Here is a 20805-nt window from a genome sequence, read left to right as displayed (position 1 = left end):
TGTATGTTCTCAAATGGTAGGCCCCACTTACCAGGCCTCTATGTTACTCCATATCACAATGAGTAAGATAGCCCTGTTTGACTTGCTCTGCACTCTACCCACACGGACTTCTACTGAGTAGACAAAACAGCTATATGTATCATCTCCCAAAGCAAGGCCACTGCAACCCATGATGTAGCAACAAGGTATATAATCGGGTACCATATGAGGAACGGGATTCTGCCATGGATGTTCTACCCTTTTGGAGAGGAGCTTCCAGTGCATATTTTAGCATCCCAACTCCTCTTTGGTTATGATCATACCCATACACATGTGTCAGATAAATTGTGTGTGATTTTGGATATTCATCTTAATAGAGAACTGATAAAGGATCAAAAATAAAATCTACTTAACTAACCTGGTGAATAGTCAGTTATTGGAGTTCTTTACAGGCATCTGGGTTAGGGGTTACTTACAGGAGCAAGGATGAATCAAAAGCAACCAAACTACTGAAAAGCCCATGCAAGTATGAGTGGTGATTCCTGAGAGCATCTTGGAGTTCCTTGCACAACTTGCAAGCAGCTAAACCAGTTGAGGCTGTCCTTTAGGCAGCCTGGCTGGTCATTCTCCTTCCCCAGCAACTGGTTAGCTTCCCCTATTACACTTGTAGGGGCATTCTGGAAACACACAAGTTTCAACTTTTCTACACATGTGATGTTTGTTTACTGCTTGAGACTCACGAGCCTCTCTACATATCCTTGAGGGAACATTTTAATTCATAGGAAGTCACTAACAAGTATGCCTCAGCTGCCAATGTTCTTTGAAAGGTATGAGAAGTATCTACCTGGCAAAGACAGAGGGTTGTTTTGCATACTTAGGGTAGCTGAGTTGATAATGCCACAGGATATAAAAGCATCCTTGCTTGGCCAGGCTTTGAAAGCTGATTTTTGTGCATGAATCTGCTCTGTGGGAAATCCCTCTGCTTCTCCAAAGAGGTAGACCAGCTGCAGTATGGCTGCTTTGTCCCCTCTACCTCCTCTCTTCACAATATAGCTGTTTCTTTGTCCCTCACAATTAGCTACTCAAGAGCTCAACAATCTCATTTTCTTGGCTTCTTTCTTCCAGCCCCAAGACACCGTCTTTCAAAAGGATGAAGACTGCAACTTGCTCCTTTCTCATCTTCATCTCCCTTGTCCAGCTGATGGTACCGGTCACTGCTGAGTGGTCCTTCTACTCTTTGGTGGAGAAGCTCAAGGAAAGTTTCCGTAACCTAGGTAACTGATGGCTTGGGGGAAAGCTGAATTGAATCAGTGCCCACTCCTTCCCTTTCCTAAAATTCTAATTTCATCTCTAACCCATTCCAAGATTCAACCTCAATTTAATCAACTCTAGCCCTAACTTCCTGTCCAGGCCTTCCTTTATAGTCTTAGCCCTTCTTGACTCAAGATTAAAAGCTCAGTTTTCATAGATAGTCAACAGGCTTAGGAGGGCACCATCTGTAATTTATGAACAGACTATGAAAAGGCATAATACAAAGCTGAAGTTAGTTCATTTAGTTTGCACAGCCACTAAATGAGATGTGCACAACTATTATTTTAACTTCATAAATGAAGATACTAAGGCTTTCTTTCTTTCTCCTTCTTTTTGGAATTTCAAGATAGGGTTTCTCTATGTAGTCTTGGCTGTCCTGGACTTGCTTTCTAGACCAGGCTGGTCTTAAAGTCACAGCAAGCCACATTAATCCCCAGTGCCAGGACTAAAGGCTTGCACCACCATGCCCAGCTCCATACTAAGAATTAAAACTTAGTCATTTTCTTACTTGTGGAAACAGGGACACCTTTAAGACAGGAGATGCCTAAGAAAGGGAACGGTGAGGACAAGAGCTAACGACAATACCATTTACTCTTACCTACAGACTATCCTCCCTTCACTGTGACTACGAATATCTCCTGCACTAGTATCAAAGCTGTAGGCAGACTGGCTTCCTGTCCACCTGGTGAGTAACCAGAGGATTTGTGAGTAAGAAGCCCTGTTCCCCTCACCCCCATCCTCTAATACTCATATCCCCCCATACATCAGATCTTTATCTCCATGGAGCTGAGCCATAGTACCCAGACATGCTTTCATGATACTTAGTTCCCTTAAAGACACTACTAAGGAATTGTAGGTTTTCTCTTCCTGTCATTTTTTTCTCTATGTTGCCTTATACAGTCTACCCTGACTTGTGTTGTGTGGTCATAGATATGGCCTTTATCTATTCCCCATTCTATTTCCTTGTGTTGGTCAGAGAGGAGCTAGCACAGAGGGGAATTTACCATCAAATGAAAGGCAGTGAAATTCCAAGTCTTTTCACTTAAGTGATTTTTTTCTTAAAGATAGAACTCAAAATTGAGTTTGTTTCATGCCCCACAAACCCCAGATTTATACATCTAAGATTTATGTAGATAGGTTCTCCTTAGCTTCCCAGGGAGAACAGGTAGGGGTGTCTCTGTCTCTTACAGTCCAAGGTCTCTGATGTCTGTGTCTCACATGACAATGTAGGTTTGGCTGTCACTGGCTGTGCTTGTGGCTATGCCTGTGGATCTTGGGATATCCAGAATGGAAACACTTGCCACTGCCAATGTCCAGCCACAGACTGGACCACTGCCCGCTGCTGTCGACTGGCCTAGGAATGAGAAGACTGAGAACCCAGCTTTGAAATGATGGCAACCATGAAAATATGATCTCATCCAGTAAATCTGATTCATAGTCGCTCCGATGAAGCCATATTACACAGAAATCCAGCTCCTTAAGTAATAAATACAAATTTGCACCAGTTTATGTTTGTATCTTTAACACTATTACTCCTAGCTCGTGGTGCCCGTTGCTAGAACACATTTTCAGTATCTCAATGATCCTATCTCACTGGCTTATGAGATGGGTGGTCAAGAAGGAGACAATGCAAATGGGAACAATGGATCTCCTCCATCCAGTTCCCCTACTCCTGGATTTTAATGAAAAGGATGAGGATATTGGTTGACATGAAATACAGAGAAGGGAAATCACGTGCTTTTATGAGAATCACCATCTGCAACAGTGAGATTCAAGGCATGTGCAAGGTGACTGCAAAGTGTGGGCAGACGAGGAAATGTAAAAGAACTATTTCCTAACTTCTCAGCACATATGTATACTCCTTTCAATTCAAGTGCCTGTGATGGGTGTAAGGTAACTTCTTTTCCAGGTGCCTGACTCACAGTTGGCAAATGATAACCATGGTCCTCACCTGTCACTGAGAATTACTATAATGCATCTTACAGGGGCATTAAGACTTCTCAGATTTCAAAGCAAAAAAGTAACTTAAAATATTGATGACAATGTTCAGCAAGTGAGCAAGGGTTGGGTTTCAAATATTCTGTAAATTGGGGGCACCCATTTTGAGCCTCCCTAGGAGGCTATAATGCATGTGTCAATTTAGACTACCAAATAATTTTAGGTAATAATTATTGATCTGATTATTGACCACTCAAATGGAATTAAAATAAGTGAACTACAACTACAATAAAAATCTTCTCCTCCCTTCTTCTTAATTATGACAAAACTCTAAAAGCCAAAGACCACGAAGCACCCACTTTTTAATCTCTAAACTTCCTATAAAATAGCTAGACATGGTAGTGTATACTAGTAATCCAATACTGAAAAACATTTCTTGGACTTACTGCCAAGCCAGAGTAACTGAATTGGCAAGGTTCAGAAGAAGTAAGAAAACAAGGTTGACAGACCCTGAGGACAATTCCATAAGTTGACCTCCAACCTGCCCATATATGCATAGGCAACACAGAGACACACACAGAGACACAGACACACAAACATACTCAAACACAGACACATTGACACACACACAGAGAGTCTCTGTCTCTCTCTGTCTCTCTGTCTCTGTCTCTCTGTCTCTCTCTCTCTCTCTCTCTCTCTCTCTCTCTCTCTCTCTCTCTGTCTCTCTCTGTCTCTCTCTGTCTCTCTCTCTCTCTCTGTCTCTCTCTCTCTCTCTCTCTCTCTCTCTCTCTCTCTCTCTCTCTCTCTTTCTCTCTCCTTCCTCCCTCTGGGTATCCAGGGGCTGGGAAGGATGAAATAGAGCCAGAATGGGCAGGGCCTGTAGCATCCCAATCTGCCTGGGAGAGCCTTCCCTGAGGATTCTTGGAGCTATTACAGCTCTCAGCTATTTCAGTGGAACAGCAGCTCTCAGCTGATATTCAGTGATACAGCTTGTGTCTTTATTTAGGGTGAACAATGGTATATGGACTTTGAGGGGTGGGAAGGGATTTCCAGAGTGAGTGCATATCATTGGCTGGAGCTGAGATGCTGGGAATCCTTTCTTTGCATGGAGAGGACTCCGGGTACTAGGTAGAGTATGTGACTGCCTTGAGACTTGTGGAGGTAGTGGACTTTGAGCAGCGGGCCCATGCTGGCACAGAACACAGAGGGAGCAATCATTCCTGCCAGTCTCAAGATTGATATATTGAGGGTTTGGATACATCTCAATTTGCTCTATCTAGTTCCAGGCTGGTTTCTCCAGTGGCAGAGTCCATGTGGCTCCACCCCTATGTACATACATGAATACACATGTGTATTTGCACATGCATACATACATGTTATCTCTGTCTGTCTCTGTGTGTCACTGTCTCTGGGTTTCTCTCTGTGTGCTTGTCTCTCTCATACACACACACACACACACACACACACACACACACACACACGGTGTGGATGAAGTGCCATTATGTAAATGAGGACTAGGCATCTTCCTGAGGGTAAGCTAAGTTCTTGGGGAGCACTCCAGACACAACAGCTCCCCTTGCATGAGCTGAGGACACATGAAATGCTTTAATGTTATTTATGTTTTACAATGTGATGTTAATATTAATAGAAAACCTTAGGGATAAACAATATAGAAACAGAGTTGAAGAGTGCTTTGTTTGTACAGCAAGTAGGCAAGGGTCAATTGTCCTTGGTGGGCTTTTGGTCATCTGGACACAAGCTGGAGTTATATTTAGGAGGAGCTGTGGTTCTTGCTTTGCCTGGAGGTACCTTACTGCTTAAATGACAATGAATCTACCTTATTTAAATACCATGTAGGCGAAGATCTCCAGCAAAATTTGCATCAACATGAGACTTTCTACTTGTTTCCCAACATTTCTTTTACACTTACTTTGCCCCGGGGTCTGCTCAGTGCCCAACTTCATGTGTTATAGTCTTGGTCCAATTGGCATGCTTGGAACTTGACCTGAAGTAAGATAAAAGATAGACAGATGATAGATAGATAGATAGATAGATAGATAGATAGATGATAGATAGATAGATGATAGATAGATAGATGATAGATAGATCGATATCTTTCCAAAGCAAGCTTTGTATTCTTCTTCCTGTTCTTCCATCATTTGACAACATGATGCTCAGTCCTCCAATTCTAGTCCTAGGCTTCCTGGCCTCCCTTCACAAAGAAGTCAGGCTCCCTAACAACAAACTGGGACATTCCCCTTCCCCAAATTACCTGGGTCTCTTCTAGATTTCTTCAGATATAACCTATTATTTAGTGATAAAAGGGAGGAAAATATGAGAACTGAGAGAGGCAAGAAGAACTGTAGCTTCCAGGAAAAGGGAACTGAGATGTTATGGAGCTTTGTGCCAAACATGATGTCCTGCTGAAGCTGGTACAGGGACCAAACTAATGCCATCTTTTGTATGTTCTGTGAGAACTTGTCCTTTAGGTGACCTTTACTTCTCCCTGCTTCCAGGGAATGACCACACATTGCTGTAAACTGCACCAGCCAGCAGTCTCTGAGATAAAAAAAACTTCCCCTTGTGATCCAGCCTCCACACACCCAGCCTAAAGGTCAACATTCTTGTGACTGAAAACTATTGCTTACAAGTCTTCCCCTTTACTGTTTGGAATTTGTTGTCATTTTTGTTTTGTTTGTTTTGTTTTTTGAGACAGAGTTTCTCTGTGTAACAGCTCTGGCTGTCCTGAAACTCACTCTGCAGTCCAGGCTGGCCTTGAACTCACAGAGATCTACCTGCCATTGCCTCCCAAGTCCTAGGATTAAAGGTCTGTGCCTCACTGCCCAGCCTGGTGTTCTCCTTTATAAACTCATTTCCTTTGAAGCTCTGTGACACTCTCTTATCCTTTTGTTTCAGGAAGGATTATGATCCAAGCTCGAGTCCATAATACAGGACCCTGTGGGTGTTGTATCAGTATAGCGTCCTGGCGGCCTTTTTTGGGGGAGGGGGGTAGGCGGGTCTTGTGACCTATCTTTTACACTGGCATCAGCCATTTGGAAATGGCTGTTTAACTTGTCTTTTAATTCTGTCCCTGAAATTCTAAATTCCAGAGCAGAAGTACAGCGAAGAAAAGCAGAAGCACAAGCTAGCTCTGAGATGCTCCTTTATGGGGACAACACCCAGGCTTGTGCAAGTGATGGCAGATAATAGCCATTCTGTTTCATAATGTCACCTTAAAGCTCCATGCACAGCTCTTTGCTAGGGTTTGACATGGAAAAGAGAGATATAGTGATGGAGTCTGGTTGAGGAGAAATATTTCAGTTTGTATGAACACCGGAGATGAGTGTGCTTGAAGTACTATGAAATCATGACCATTTCTCAGAATTTTTTCTTAACTTCTGAAGGTTCTTGCTTAGTTTTATAATAGCAATTACTCAGTAGGAGAGAAAAGAGTCAATATTCATCACCATAATGCAGTTCTGAAACAATTTTGTTTAGGAGAAAAACTCTTTGAAGCTGCATGTGAGTAGCCTCTGTGGTCTCAAGCAGTCTTGCATCCAGGAAAGAAAAATCATTTTATCTTATTCTTATGTAGTTTACAATTCACAGCATAACTATATGGTCTTATTCTTTCATGATCAATGCCCAGTCAAACAGAAGATGTGCATAAAATTGGCATATATCTTGTCTTATTCCACTTTAAAATTTTCATTTAGTCTTAGAGAAGTTAGACAGCTTCATACAAAGGGCAATGCAGCGGAGTGGAGAGACCTTGGTTCTTGTCCCGGCTCCTCATCTATAAGATGGTCACCATTGACCTTAGGGAAGCATGTGATCACCTCAGTCTTAGGTTAGTTATCACCTGAGTGATGGAGTCCAATTAGCTCAGGGCAAAAGCCTTCCAAGCCCTCACACTCTGATGTGGATGCCAGTTGACATGTGGAGCACAGAGAAGCCCCTAGGATGCTGCATACAGAAGGTAATTGCCACTCTGGTGGGAGTTTAGAATGCCAGGATGGCAGTGCAAGTGTGGAGGGTGAAAGCTGGACTCATAAGGTATGAGGAGGACTAAGGACTCCTTTGAGAATTATACTAGAAGACATTTGTGTTACACAAGAAGCACTAGTTACACTCTGCCCATGTCCACAAACTTTGAACGACCAATCATTTAAATGATTAAGCTTAATTTAATTTTAACTAAGTTACATCCAAGTTTAAATTTAAAGTAAAATTTTAATTTAAATTAAAAAAATAAATTTAAACTTGAATGTATATTGTTATATGTGGTTTGTAGCCGTGTCTACCTAGATGAGGCCATATTTGTATTCCTTGCTGGCATGCATAGGCCTTACATTCTCCATCTGCCATTTTCTCAAGGGAGAAGTCATTTTATGTATATGGCCCATCCAGTATTGTTGTTCCCACTGGGAATAGAATACAAAGCTACCTATCATATCCTATAAGAGTCTTAGCATGTTCTAAAAATTCTTGAACCGTTTTAGACCAATTTCACATTAAATATGTATGATGTATTAATATATTATGTGTCATATATTCAGGTCTCATAAATATTCAAATACAGCATATATGTTGTGCACATCATATGTACATGTCTCATATATATTATCATACATAGCATAATATACCATATACTATTATATTATACACAGATATTTTATGCATGGTATCAAGTTTTACAAAGGATGGACAACTTGGGGCAAATGGAGATCTTCTAATACTCTGGGTTCTCCAAGTATACCTGCAGATCTTTTACATCTACAGGAACAGGTTATCATAAGAATTTGAGGAATAAAATTGTCAGGTATCATGTGTGTCTTCAGGACCATAATACTACCAAGCTTTTATAGCTGTGTCTGGCCCTTGTATGTGGTGTGGATTCATCTTCTACCCTTGTTCTCTTAAGGGCAGGTGCATGGTTTTAGTTTTTATTTAATTTGAAAAACACTCAGGGACTGGTATTATATTATTGTTTGGAAGATTGTTAGCAAGTTACAGCAAGGACCCAGCACACCAGAAGGTAACCTTAGAGGCCATGAATGTCCACTGATAATCATTTGTCCTGATATCCAGTAGATAAGAAAATTTCTGACTCTGTCTCTATCTCTGCATGTCTCCCTGTCTCTGTCTCTGTCTCTGTCTGTCTGTCTGTCTCTGTGTCTCTCTCTGTGGTGTGTGTGTGTGTGTGTGTGTGTGTGTGTGTGTGTGTTTTAATTTCAGGAGCTGGGACAGCTTAAATGCAACTCCATCCCTGAAAAGCTTACACCAGAATGTGCTGCAGTTCCATGATGCTGCACCTATAGAGCTCTCTGCAAGGCTTTCCAGGCACCACCATGGGACCAAGAGTTGCCACTTGGAAGTTCGGCAAGTTGGAGTGGAGGATGTTGAATCTTGTAAGTTTCTATTTTTCCAGACAGGTGAAAAGATTTTACTTGCTTAGTCTCTTGAACCTCACCTGTTATACTTTGGCCAAGTGTCACAATTTACAGGAAATTGTTATACAAGACATCCGGGCTGTCAAAATGTACTGAAATTGTTTACTCCATTGGGCTGTGCTTGTATATATTAAGCGTACCAGGTCAGTAATCACATGGTGTGTTAAACCTCTCATCTGGCCAGGCCCTGGAACCTTTCCTGAGCTTCTGGTAAATCATTTGGCTCTGTGAGAGTCCCCTTTTCTCCTCCTCAGCTAGAACACTTATAGTATGGTTACTCCCATTGTTCCCTCCCTACTCTCTCCACATTATGTCCTTCCCCTCACAGCCATGCCAGATCGCAGTGATCTCATGCTCTCTGTCTTTTTCCTCCAGCCACAGGACATTGACTTTCAACAGGATGAAGACTACAGCTTGCCCCCTTCTGATCTTCATCTGCCTTCTCCAGCTGATGGTCTCGGTGAATACTGAGGGGAGAAAGAGCAGGGAACTTCTCAGCCATGGAGGTATGCATGAGTAGGAGAGATCATAGGCTCATCTTTGCTCTTGTAAATACGAAAATCCCTTGTATCCCATTCTAGGCTCTCCGTCAACTTCATCCCTGCCTTCCTGACCAGGGCTTCCTCCAGCATCCTACCTACCCTTTAGAAATCTTAGATAAGAACTCAATGTTCTTGACTAGAATGAGGAAAAGGATAGGGCCTGTAACTTACCAACACATTATGAAGCAGTTATATTAAGCTTTTATTAGTTCATTTAATTTTCACAGACACTTTATGAGGTAAGTACAACTATTACTTTTTCTTCACAGTGGAAGAAACTAATTTTTCTGTTTGTTTTTTGAGACAGAGTTTCTCCATGTTATCTTGACTGTCCTGCACTCACTTTGTAGACCAGGCTGGTCTCAAACTTATAGAGATCCCCCTGCCTCTGCCTCCTGAGTGCTGGGATTAAAGGTCTGTGCCACCATGCCTGGCTATTTTGTTTTTAAGAAACTAAATTTTAATAGGTATTGAATGAACTACATATGGGAAGAGTGTCACTTCTAACATAGAAGAGGACTTAAAAGGCAATTTTGAGAAAAATCATATGGATTGTCACCTTTTCTTTTCTTACTTAGATGACTGTACCTGCACTGTAACTAGGACTCTCTCCTGCACTAGTGTCAAGGCCACAGGCAGACTAGCCTCCTGTCCTGCTGGTGAGTAACTCTTTAAGGAGAATTTGTAAAGAAGGTGTCACTGTGTTTTCTCCCATCAATCCTCTAATATCATCTTCTCCTAACTCGGGTTGTACTGCCATGGAGCTGAGCAAAATCCCAGGTTCCCAAGCATCCCTTCCTGATTTTCAGTTACCCAAGGATGCTACTGAGACACATTGGGATTCTTTTCTTCCTGTGACTTTTTCCTTCATGGCACTACATACCAGTCCTTCCTCTCTTAATGTCATGAATTCACCCTTCACTTCTTTCCTAATATATTCCCTTTATTTTGGGCAGGAGGCCAGGACAGGGGTGAATTTGCTATCAGTTGAAAGACAGCAAAACTCCACTTTCCAAATCCCTTGGTTTAAGTATTTTTCTGTTTTTGTTTGTTTGCTTTTTTTTTCTTAAAGAGAACTATAAAATTTTGAATAGCTTCATGTCCTGCAAAATCTGTATCTACTCATATGCTTCCTAAAAAGAAAGGACAGGGACATTCCAACTCTTACAGTCCAAGGTCTCTGATGTCTGTGTCTCACATGACCATGCAGGTATGGCTGTCACTAGTTGTGCTTGTGGCTATGGCTGTGGATCTTGGGATATCAGGAACGAAAATACTTGTCACTGCCAGTGTGCGGTCATAGACTGGACCACCGCCCGCTGCTGTCAAATGGCCTAAGAATGAGGAGGCTGAGAACTCAGTTTTGAAATGATTACTATAATGAAACCACAATACCAACTTGGAAACCTGCCTCATGTCACTGGATGAATGCATATTACCCAATAATCGTGCTTCTTGAAAAATAAAGATGAATTTGCACTAGCCTATGTTTATGTCTTCCATGTTATTACTTCTAACTCGGGATATCTCTTGTCAGAAATCATTTTCAATATCTCAGATTACATCTTAGTAAGGCATGTGAGAAGTGTGGTTAGGAAAGAGATGGGAAGAATGAGAAAACACACTGACCTCCTCTTTTTCTATCAGTCATTATTTAACAGAAAGTGTTGAGTACATAGTTTGGCATGAGCTACAGTAAAGAAAGTACCATGCTCTTATGGAGGTAAACAACTGAAATAGTGAACTCCAAGCCACGTGCAGGAAGATGTTCAAAGTGCAGGAAGACAAGCAAAGATTGAAAATAATTATTTTCAATGACTTCAATTAAATTATTTCTAACCCTTTAGCACACATATGCACTTTCTTACTGTAGTAGCCAAGATGACATTCATCAAGGTGACTTCCTTCCCAGTTGCTTTTCTTCTGGACAGCAAAGTCACATCACTCACATGTCACTGAATTTTACTGTACTTCCTTTTCCTGCTTGTAAAAGTTTACCAATGTCCTGTTTATAAAACCTACAGAACTGCAAGCCAGGTGATAGTAGGATATGCCTTTAATCATCCCACTGGAGAGGCAGAAATAGGTAGATATCCGTGAGTTTGAGGCCACCCTGGCCTATTCAACTAGTTCCAGGACAGCCAGCAAGCACTACACAAGAAACAGAAAACAAAAACAAAACAAAAATTTTGTTTAAAGATAGGCTTTTATTTAACAATAAAAGAGTGGGACAAATGAGAACTGAGAAAGATAACAAAAACTGTAGCTAGTAGGAAATGAGAATTGAGACATTATAGAGCCTTGTGCCTAACATCAAGTCCTGGTGAAGCTGGCATCAACCATTCAGCTGGAAATGGCTGTTTACCTTGTCTTTTAATTCTGTACCTGAAATTCTAAATTCCAGAGAGGAAGTACAGTGAGGAAAAACAGAAGTCTTCAGTGCAGAGCTAGCTCTGAGATGTTCATCTATGGGGACAACACCCAGGCTTGTGCAAGTGATGGCAGATAATAGCCATTCTGTTTGATAATGTCACCTTAAAGCTCCATGCCCAGCTCTTTGCTAGGGTTTGACATGGAAAAGAGAGATCTAATGATGGAGTCTGGTTGAGGAGAAATATTTCAGTTTTTATAAACACTGGTGATGAGTGTGCTTGGAGATGTACTATGAAATCATAACCATTTGTCAGAATTTTTTCTTAACTTCTGAAGGTTCTTGCTTAGTTTTATAATAGCAATTACTCAGTAGGAGAGAAAAGAGTCAATATTCATCACCATAATGCGGTTTTCAAACAATTTTGTTTAGGAGAAAAACTCTTTGAAGCTGCATGTGAGTAGCCTCTGTGGTCTCAAGCAGTCTTGCATACAGCAAGGAAAAATCATTTTTATCTTATTCTTATGTAGTTTACAATTCACAGCATAACTATATGGTCTTATTCTTTCATGATCAATGTCCAGTCCAGTCAAACAGAAGATGTGCATAAAATTGGCATATATCTTGTCTTATTCCACTTTAAAATTTTCATTTAATCTTAGAGAAGTTAGACAGCTTCATACAAAGGGCAATGCAGCGGAGTGGAGAGACCTTGGTTCTTGTCCCGGCTCCTTATCTATAAGATGGTCACCATTGACCTTAGGGAAGCATGTGATCACCTCAGTCTTAGGTTAGTTATCTCTTGAGTGATGGAGTCCAATTAGCTCAGGGCAAAAGCCTTCCAAGCCCTCATACTCTGATGTGGATCCTAGTTGTCATTTGGAACACAGAGAAGCCCCTAGGATGCTGCGTACAAAAGGTAATGCCCTCTCTGGTGGGAGTTTGGAATGCCAGCATGGCAGTGCAAGTGTGGAGGGTGAAAGGCTGAACTCCTAAGTTATGGAGGAGAATAAGGAGTCTTTTGGGAATCGTATTGGAGGACATTGATGTAACATTCTGACAAGCACTAGAGGCACTCTATTTAACTTAATTTAACTCAATTTAATTTAAAGGTTAGTGGAAATGTTTATATGTGGTTTGTAACTTGTCTACATAGGTGAGGCTGCTGACGTCCAGCCCCAGGGTGAGGCCACGGCTTAAAGAACGGCAGATACAAGAGCATCAATAGAGGAAAGGGAGGAATGAGCCAGGAATGGGTGTCAGGAGGAGTTTTACAGCCTGGCTGACTGGCAATCAGAGTGCTTCTTTATTTAGAGAGAACGCCAGTAGGCAGGGATAGATGCATGCTGTTCCAAAACATAGATCAAATCAGTTTTGTAACTGGACACATGTTTTAACTTCCTTTTGGTCATAAGTCACCAATGATAAAATGTAAGAGAGCAGAATTACATTTTACAATCTTTTTCCCTCATCAAACCCACAATGCAACTTTTAACAACACTGAAGTTTCAAGGGTACCTTTGCCAAAGCAGAACAGCCTGTTCTCAGGCTGGTAGCTCTTGCAGTTTCCTAGACAGAAAGAGAATCTCCAAACCAGCCTGGGCAGACTGTCTTGTCCCAAGCAGCGCATTAGCAACCTTTCATAGTCACAGTGCAAACTGTCATTAGGCTCAAAAAAATCTTCATGCCAAAGTTCCTGCAGTATTTTTTTATATTTGTAGAATTTATTTATATGTGTATTATTGATAATTTTTTTCCTTGGTCATACAACACCACAGTGGCGCCCTTTCTAAGAAAGGGAGGTCTTAATATTTTATTATTTTATCATTTATCCACACCATTCTTTGTCCATCAGTATACGGAAGAGGTTTTTAATTTGATTTGCTGTCAACTTCTCTAGCCAACTGAATATTGTTTACCTTTTAAATTTTACTTTGTTTTAATCATCTTGTTGCTCAGTCAGGAACATCTAGGGCACATGTGCCAAGAATATCTTTGAGTTGGAGCCTCATAAGGAGATATCTCGCATAATTATTTGAGTCATAGGAAGACCTTCAGATGGGACCAGATAAGCATATCTTCCTAAAAGCGGGAGGCACAGTATGGCCAGGACATTCCTGGGAAAACATGAAAGCAGTATTCTGGGAAGACAGCATAAATGAATCATATGAAAAACTTCATCAATTTAATATCCACAAGTTGTATAAATCATAAAAATGCCCCAATTACTTGACACATAGAGATCAAGGCCAAAAAGTAGGGGACGATACTACAGTGATTACATCACTTGGCTCAGCCTTGCTGGTGCTTTGTCAATCAGTTGTGCTGGCTTTATGATCTTTGCTGTTTCATTAGATATGGCTCTCCCATAAGGATATATATATATTCCTTGCTGGCAGGCATAGTTATTTGAGTCATAACTCCAAGAGTCTTAGCCTGTTCAAAAGCCTCCTGAACCTTTTCAGATCAACCTCTTATATGTATGATATATTATGTTTAATCATGTTTCATATATTCATGTCTCATATATATTTATTATAGCATATATGCATATGAATAATATATTCATGCTTTATAAAAGTTATATACCATATATAATATAGAGATATCATACATGTATGATATCAATTTTTACAACTGATAAACTACTTATTGCAAGTGGAGATATCCCAATACCATGGGTACTTCAAGTATACCTGCAGCTCTTTTATATTTACAGGCACAGGCTACTGTAGGATTAAATTTTTTTTTCAGGTATCATATGTGTCTAACAGGATCATAATACTACAAAGATTTTATAGCTCTGTCTGAGCTTTGTGTCTTCTGTGGGTTATCTTCTACCCTTGTTCTCTTAAGGGCACATGAATAGTTTTATATTTTATTTAATCTGAAAAACACTCAGGGATTAGTATTATGCTATATTTTAGAAGATTGTTAGCAAGTAACAGCAGGAACTCAGCACACCATCCCATGTCCAAGACTGTGACTGTGAAGGTAACCGTGGAGGCCATGAATGTCCATTGATAACCATTCCAAATAAATAAAAACTGATCCCAATATCCAGTAGCTAAGAAAGTGCTAAAAAAAAAAAGATTACAAAGATCTCACACAACCTGAACGATCCCACTACTTTATCCACTTGTTGGGCTTCCTTATGTTGAGAAAGCTCAGTGATACTTCCAAGCATTTCCTTTGTCCCTGAAGCCTTGGTGGGGATATTTCAAATTAGTTTAGCCCAGGGACAAGTGGGAATGGAGCCTCACATGCCTGGCTGTACCACACCAGGGTCTGGTAGACTACTGATTTGATCTTCAGCTCTGGTCATTTGCACTGTCTGTCTCTCTGGCATGCCTAGCTTCAGTGAGAGCCTCTCTCCTTCCCCAACCTCTAGTCCTCAGAAATGGGGAGCCCTCCTCTCCTATCATCTGACCTCAGCCTATCAAGTCTCCTCTGGTCGGCCTGTATCCTCTTCCTCCGTGGCCTGGCAAGGCCACCCTACCCGGAGGAAGTTATCAATGAGTGGGCACCAGAGTCCATGTCAGAAGTAGGCCCTACTCGCCACATTAGGGGACCACAAGGAGATGGGGCTGCCTATTGACTACATCTAAATAGGTGGTGTAGGTTCTATCCATGCATGGTCCTTGGTTCGTGTATCAGTCTCTGCAGTACAACCCCACCCATTCCCTGGCCAGATTTCTTGGCTCCATTGGTCTCCTTGTGCAGCTCCTGTCCCCTCTAGGTCCTTCTATCCTACCACTCTTCCATAAGACTCTGTGTACGCCACCCTGATGTTTGGATGTGAGACTCAGCTCCTGCTTTGTTCCTGTTCTGGGTGGAGTCTTTCAGAGGACCTTTATGGTATGTGCCAATCCTGTTCCTTCTCTTCATCGCTTCTGGGGTCTATTCTTTGTTCTTCTGAATGACAATTAAGCATTCTCTCTTGGGTTCTTCTTGTTATTTAGCTTCTTTAGGTCCATGTATTGTAGTGTGGTTATCCTGTATTATGTAGCTAATATTTGCTTGTAAGTATGAGTGTCTTTCTGGGTCTGGGTTACCTCACTCAGGATAATCTTTCCTAGTTCCATCCGTGTGCCTGCAAATTTCATGATTTTCTTGTTTTTAATAGGTGGGTAGTATTGTTGGGAGCCATGTTACATCTCTTGTGAAGACTTTTTGAGTATTCTGTGAGTGATCTCCTTGTGGTAAAGCCCTTGGAGGTTTTCTCCCACTTGGCAAGATCCAGTTGGACTGATATCCAGAAAGTCTTTTGAGAAATCTTGAGGCAATGTCCTTGGGAGTTTTTCTACTACTTGGCAAGATCCAGTGGGAATGATATTCAGAATGACTTATGTCAATCCTTGAGAGATGGAACCATGTTTTCTGCTTATGATCCCTGCTTTTTTTTTATGAAAGGTCAAGTAAAGACATGATTGGCCAAGACCTTTGTAATAAAGATTCTTTAGTAGATGGTCTTTAAATACTGATAAAATATTTGCGCAAGAAAAGGGGCTTGGAAAGGTCAACTACTTCTTCTGATGACCTAAGTATGCTAATACATTGGAATGAGAGAAAGGTCAGAACTGAGAGACGATAGGGCCTGAAGAGATAGGACTTACTGAGATGAGGCCCTAAAGTTCAGTAGTGAAGAGTCCTCAAGTTAACTTCAGGACAAGCTAGTAAGTAAACACTTGTCATGATCTTCAAAAAAATTGGATAGATTCATCCCATCTTGGACAAGGGAGAAAACAGTATTGGATAATGACAAATGATAATTATTTCTGCTTCATGAAAAAGTTAGAGTAGCACCATATTGTATAAATTGGCTTATAACTTAATACATATTAAGAATAATAAGATGTAAAGGTTATTTTGCTGTTAGAGGCTTATTCTTGCATTTTAATTGTTTTCCCTTTGAAACTGCATGTTTACTTCCAGCCTGCAAACCAACCAAACTGGTTGTACGTGGCTAGATATAATCATTTGGCTTGCAATACTTAGGTGTATTTAGTTATGACATAATCATTTGGATTGTCATACCGTATTGCTTAGATATGGACAAAGGTCAACTACGAGGAGGGAACAAGAGAAACAATACATGATGAGATTTTTGGATAATAATTAAAGGTGAATCTGATATTGTATATGTGTAATGCTTCAGAATTCTGTATAAATAAAGATGGCTCGAACTATTCAGGACCACTTGCTCAAACTGTAACAAGTGGTCGAGAGTTTTCCTTTTCACCAACTCCACATCTCTGTCCCAGGTTACTGAACTTGCTGGATACAGACTCCAGCATTCCAGTATTCCATTGTGTAAATGTATCATGATTTCTTTATCCATTCTTCAGTAGAGGAACATCTAGGTTGTTTCCAGATTCTGCCTATTATGAATAAAGCTGCTATGAATATTGTTGAGGGAATGTCCTGGTATGGAGGAGCATCTTTCGGGTATATGGTCAGGAGTGGTATGGCTGGGTCTTGAGAGGGCACTATTCCCAATTTTCTGAGAAAGTGCCAGATTGGTTTCCAAAGTGGTTGTTCAAGTTTCCACTCCTTACAGCAATGGAGGAGTGTTCTTGTTTCTCTACATCCTCGGCAGCTTGTGTTGTTACTTGATTTTTTTTTTTTTTAATCTCAGCCATTCTGGTAGGTATAAGATGGAATCTCAGAGTCATTTTGATTTACATTTCTCTGATGTCTAGAGGCATTGAACATTTAAGTGTTTCTCAGCCATTTGATATTATTATGTTGAGAATTTTCTGTTTAGCTCTGTACCCCTTTTAAAAATTGGATTATTTGGTTGGTTGGTGTTTATTTTCTTGAGTTCTTTATATATTTTGAATATTAGTCTTTGGTCATTTGTAGGGTTGGTGAAGATCTCCCAATTTGTAGGATGTCATTTGTTTTGTTCTGTTGACAGTGTTCATTGCCTTACAGAAGCTTTCAGTTTTGTTAGGTCCCATTTATTAATTGCTGATCTTAGATGCTGAGCTATTGGCATCTGTTCAAGAAGTTGTCTCCTGTGCCAATGAGCTCAAGGCTCTTCCCCACTTTTTCTTCTAACATATTTAGTGTGTCTGATTTTATGTTGAACTCTTTATACCACTTGGACTTTAGTTTTGTGAAGGGTGATAAATACGGGACTACTATTTTTGCACAAGTAGACATTCAGTTAGACCAGCACCATGTGTTGAAGATGCCATCTTTTCTCCATTGTATGGATTTCGCCTCTTTGTCAAAAATCAAGTGTTCATATGTGTGTGGATTTATTTCTGGGTCTTCGATTTGATTCCACTCATCCATCTGTTTGTTTCTACACCAGTACCATGCTGTTTTTATTACTGTTGCTCTATAGTACAGCTTGAGATCAGGGATATAGATACTTCCAGAAGATCTTTTTGTACAGGATTGTCTTAGCTATTAAGGTTTTTTTTATATATGAAATTGATAATTGTTCTTTCAATGTCTGTAAATAATTGTGTTGGCATTTTCACGGGAATTGCATTGAATCTGGGCATTGCTTTTGGTAAGATTGCCATTTTACTATGTTCATCCTACTGATCCATGAGCATGGAAGATCTTTCTATCTTCTAATATCTTCAATTTCTTTCTTCAGAGACTTGAAGTTTTGGGTTTTATTTATACAGGTCTTTCACTTGCTTGGTTAGAGTTACGCCAAGATACTGGCTATTGTGAAGGGTGTTATTTCCTTAATTTCTTTCTCAGCCTATTTGGATTTTGTATATAGCAGGGCTACTTTTTTTAGTTGATTTTGTACCCAGTCAATTTGCTGAAGGTGTATCAGCATAGGAGCTATTGGTCCTTTAACCAAGTGTCAACCCACAGGAAATTGTTATCCAGGCTGCCAAAATGTACTGAAATTGTTTATTCCATTGTATATATTAAGGGTACCAGGTCAGTAATTATATGGTATGTGAATTGCTCATCTGGCCAGGTCCTGAGCTTTCCTGAGCTTCTGGTGAGTCGTTGAGCTCTGTGAGTAACCTGTATTCTTTTAAACAGCAGAACAGCTATAGTATGGTTACTGCTGGCATACCATCCCTAGTCTCTCCACATTGTGTCCTTTCCCTCACACCAATGCAATATCTCAGTGATGTCATTCTCTGCCTTTTCCCTCCAGCCCCAGAACATTGACTTTCAACAGGATGAAGACTACAGCTTGTTTCCTTCTCATCTTTGTCTTCTTTCTCCAGCTGATGGTCTCAGTGCATACTGAGGCGAGAAAGAGCAGGAACATTTTCAGTTATCAAGGTAGGAGATGAGTATGAGAGATCATAGCCTAATCCTTGTTCTTGCTGACTGTACATAAATCTGAAAATCCCTTGTATCTCATTCTAAGATCTCCTTCAACTTCATCTCTCCCTGCCTTCCTGACCAGGGCTTCCTCCAGCATCCTACCTACCCTTTAGAAATCTTAGATAAGAACTTAATGTTCTTTATGATAATGAAGAAAAAGGATGGGGCTTATAACTTATGAACATATTATAAAACAAGCACAATATTAAGATTTTAGTTAGATCATTTAACTTCCAGAGACACTATATGATGTAAGAATAGCTGTTACTTTTTCTTCACAATGGAAGAAACTAAATCTTAAAAGGTAGCATGTGGACTACTTGTGAAAACAGTGACAACCCCAGGGCAGAAGAGGACTTAAAATGGAATTGCAAGATAATTGGCCATATCTTTTTCTCTTCCTCAGGTGACTTTACTGACCTGCCGTCTAATGCTATGTCCTGCACTAGTGTTAAGGCTACAGGCAAACTGTCCTCCTGTCCTTCTGGTAAGTAACTCCTCAAGGAGCATTTGTGAAAGTGTCCCTGTGTCCTCTCCCATCAATCCCTAATACCACCTTCTCCTTGCTAGGGTCTGTACTGCCATGGAGCTGAGCTATAGTCCCAGGTGTCCAACCATCCCTTCCTGATTTTCAATTCTCCAAGGATGCTACTGAGGAATTCATAGCCCCATGTGCCAGCCCTTCCTATCCCTCATGTCACGTCATGGATCTGGCCTTCATATCTTTCCTAATATATTATTCCCTTTTGTTGTGGGTAGGAGGCCAGAGTAGAGGTGAATTTGCTATCAATTGAAAAACAGTAAAATTCTACTTCCCAAGTCATTCAGTTTAAGTAATTTTAGATTTTGTTTGCTTGAAGAGAATTGTAAATTTGAATAGCTGTATGTCCTGTGAAACCCAGATGTACTCATGGACTTCCCAAGAAAGGAACGTTCCATTTCTAACAGTCCAAGGGCTCTGATATCTGTGTCTCACTTGACCATGTAGGGATGACTGCTACTGGTTGTGCTTGTGGCCATCACTGTGGATCATGGAATGTCCAGAATGAAAACATGTGCCAGTGCCTGTGTCCACTTGTACCCTGGACCATGGCCCGCTGCTGCAAACTTTCCTAGGAAGGAGAAGGTCGAGAACCCAGTGGGAAGTGATAACTATAACAAATCTGCAAGCTCAATTTAAAAATTTGGCTCATGTCGTCTTGAAATTCATATTACCCAGAGAACCCATTTCCTCAGAAAATAAAAACGAATTTGCACCAGCCTATGTTTATGTCTTTAGTGTTATTACTCCTAACTTAGGATATCTCTAGCCAGAAATCATTTCCAATGTTTCAGATTGCATCTCAGTAAGGCATGTGAAAAATGTGGTTAGGAAAGATATGGAGAGAATAGGAAAACAGACTGACCCTCCTCGTGTCCTATTACTCATTATTTACCAAGTATTAAGTACACTATTTGGCATGAACTAAAGTACCATGTTCTTATGGAGCTCAACAACTGGGACAGTGAACTCCAAGACACATGGAGGAAGACTCTCAAAGCGCACGCAGGCAAGGGAAAATTGAAAATAATTATTTCTATCCTTTTAGAGCACATATGATGTGCTTTCTTACTCAAGTATGCACAATGGCATTCATCAAGGTGACTTCCTTCCATGTTGCTTTTCTTCAGGAAAGCAAAATAACCTACTTTTACTATATTTCATCCTCCTGTGTATAAAAGCTTACAGAATTCATGGATATAAAAATTGTAGAATTGCAAGCCAGGTAGTAGTGGGACATGCCATTAGTACTAGCACTGGGGAGGGAGATATAGGTGGATCTCTATGAGTTTGAGGCTAGTCTGGTATACAAAGCTGGTTCCAGGACAGCCAGGGATAAACAAATAAACCATG

General features: G+C 40.6%; 3 protein-coding genes across 3 annotated transcripts in view; all 3 read left to right on the top strand.

Annotated features, from left to right (window-relative positions):
- Window positions 1–10705, top strand: part of LOC311608880 (uncharacterized protein) — a 33944-nt gene extending 23239 nt beyond the window's left edge. Inside the window, exons 5-8 of the mRNA XM_084801470.1 lie at window positions 6339–6417; window positions 9057–9187; window positions 9802–9882; window positions 10434–10705. Of these exons, the coding sequence (XP_084657596.1) occupies window positions 6339–6417; window positions 9057–9187; window positions 9802–9882; window positions 10434–10561 (419 nt within the window). The 3' untranslated portion in view covers window positions 10562–10705. The remainder of the gene's footprint in view (window positions 1–6338; window positions 6418–9056; window positions 9188–9801; window positions 9883–10433) is intronic.
- On the top strand, window positions 862–2792 carry LOC311608112 (resistin-like gamma). The gene is made up of 4 exons (XM_084800376.1): window positions 862–974; window positions 1105–1253; window positions 1895–1975; window positions 2521–2792. Exons 2-4 carry the CDS (start codon window positions 1130–1132, stop codon window positions 2646–2648), a joined length of 333 nt encoding a protein of 110 aa, XP_084656502.1. The 5' UTR covers window positions 862–974; window positions 1105–1129; the 3' UTR covers window positions 2649–2792.
- A 7858-nt stretch (window positions 10706–18563) lies between the features above and the next one.
- On the top strand, window positions 18564–20167 carry LOC311608113 (resistin-like alpha). Its single transcript, XM_084800377.1, has 4 exons — window positions 18564–18573; window positions 18736–18866; window positions 19318–19398; window positions 19900–20167. Exons 2-4 carry the CDS (start codon window positions 18761–18763, stop codon window positions 20025–20027), a joined length of 315 nt encoding a protein of 104 aa, XP_084656503.1. The 5' UTR covers window positions 18564–18573; window positions 18736–18760; the 3' UTR covers window positions 20028–20167.
- Window positions 20168–20805: the final 638 nt, after the last annotated feature.

This window comes from Acomys minous (assembly GCF_964271855.1).
Source record: "Acomys minous genome assembly, chromosome: 11".
NCBI lineage: Eukaryota > Metazoa > Chordata > Mammalia > Rodentia > Muridae > Acomys > Acomys minous.
The sequence above is the reverse complement of the archived record's forward strand: the minus strand, read 5'-3'. Positions and strand labels throughout refer to the sequence as shown.